General features: G+C 33.7%; 1 protein-coding gene across 1 annotated transcript; it reads right to left on the bottom strand.

Annotated features, from left to right (window-relative positions):
• Nucleotides 1–1,198: 1,198 nt before the first annotated feature.
• LOC125874457 (uncharacterized) lies at nt 1,199–1,759 on the bottom strand. Its single transcript, XM_049555350.1, has one exon. It carries the CDS (start codon nt 1,757–1,759, stop codon nt 1,199–1,201), a length of 561 nt encoding a protein of 186 aa, XP_049411307.1.
• Between the last annotated feature and the right edge of the window lie 231 nt (nt 1,760–1,990).

Raw genomic sequence — 1,990 nt, 5'->3', positions numbered from 1 at the left:
AGAATAATATGGGAAAAAATATTTGAAGATAACGAATCAGAAGATAAATTAAACCAAGAATGGTATGAAATAGACCTACATGATTTAGACCTCGAAAGAATAGAATGGTATGATTTAAAAATAAATTCAGATTAAAATGAACTACAAATATTTACAATATAGGATAGAATCTATGGAAGATATAAAACTATTAGAACAATTAATGGAGGAAAATTTATATGTGTACCAAAGAACCCAAGATATGTTATTTCTAGAATATATCATAAATAATATTAATGAAATATTCAAACTAAAACAACTATCGGAAGAATATTACAATAAATATTATTATATTTACCATGAATTTCGCACCTAATATTAAAGAAATATCAAGATTAAGACACTTAGCAAAAAAATATAACAATAAAATCTTTAAAACAAATCACTCACCTACCACACCACCACTTCCATGAATTCCTCAACTACCAGTTCCGCACCGAAAAAATGGTAAATATATTAAATTTTACATTTACAATTGAAGTAATAAAAACTGATAAGAATGTTATTGCAGATTACCTATCACGACAAAGCTACTCAGACTGAGACTAAGGAAGAAGATACAATCGAAAAGATACTCAAAGCTATTACTACACTTTGTACAAAAGTGGATAGTATGGACAACGAGATACAAAAGCTAAAGACTAATGAAGATAATATGAAGTCTAAAGCAAGTCAGCAACATGACTATAAAAATGCGGAGCTACGTCGATCGGAAGACGAAAAAAACCCAGAGCTAAAAGGAGACGATGGGAAACTCCTTAAAACCCATAATGCTTGTTTAAATACAGCTGCAGGTACAAGCAAACAATTTAGCGATAAACAACATAAAAGTGCGAACTTAAACCAGCTATTCACAAAACCATTTACCCAAAGGACACCTAGACATATGTCCATAGAACCACAAACATTTACATACGCAGATGACGTTCAAAGTTAGTCTCGACAAAATGTAACTTTATACCATGTTTGAATTTTTATGTGGCTAAAGTTGAGGTATATCGTATACATGATTGAAGTTTAATCATTTTTGTTTGAGAAAGCATATACTCTGATGTACAAGTAGTTTGTTTAATTGATACATAAAATGTGAAACTGTTAACTTTTGTACAAGAACAAGTTCAGCGTCTCTCCAAACACCTCTAGATCCATTATCAAATTCTCAACGGCCATGGTCATCCTTGGGCCCCGTCACTATAAGCTCTCCGTCCACAAATACCGTCGTGGCCAACTCCAGCATCGTCGAAGCAGGTAACCTGTACCTCCATGTACCCACATTCAATTGTTCATCCTCACCGTCTCCATTTCCCTTTCTCACAATGATCTTCGTTACCCCAGGATGAATCTCTACTACCTTTGCCCTCACTTGTCCATTCCCAGATCCTTCTATTTCGATTTTCGCCATGAAACGGTAGAATCCTTCCTTCTCTTCAATTGCCGCATCTGCATCAGAACAGAACGAAAATTCCCGAAAGTAGTTAAATACGTGAGAAAGTCTCCGGAGTTTCTTCATTGAGGAATTAGGAATGTGTTGTTGCTGTTCTGAAAAATTAGAATGAATTCCTCCAATGTTTGGTTTCAGGGAGAGAGGATGTACTCTCATACCCGAATTGTTGGGGTTGAAACGATAAGAAGAAAGAAGACAAATGTTGAAAAGGTTCAGAATTCCAATAGCGCAATTTGGGATTCTATTAACCCCTGATGGAAAGATTGATAATTGCATTAGTTTTTTTGTCTGCAAAGCGTATTACCCGTATCATATATCATATCTATCTATCTTCTATCTATATCTTCTATACTACCTTAAAAGCATGAACTCCCAAACATGAATGTTGTATTACTATAATGCCCCAATAAAAAATACTCAATTTATTTAATTATGTTATATTAAAAGTTGATACCTTTTCACATTAATGGATTGTGACTTTTGTGATGAGTTGTGACTTTTCCAAAG

The sequence above is a fragment of the Solanum stenotomum genome, chromosome 8 (assembly GCF_019186545.1).
Source record: "Solanum stenotomum isolate F172 chromosome 8, ASM1918654v1, whole genome shotgun sequence".
In the NCBI taxonomy this organism is placed as follows: domain Eukaryota; kingdom Viridiplantae; phylum Streptophyta; class Magnoliopsida; order Solanales; family Solanaceae; genus Solanum; species Solanum stenotomum.
This window is presented reverse-complemented; position numbering and strand designations above follow the sequence as displayed.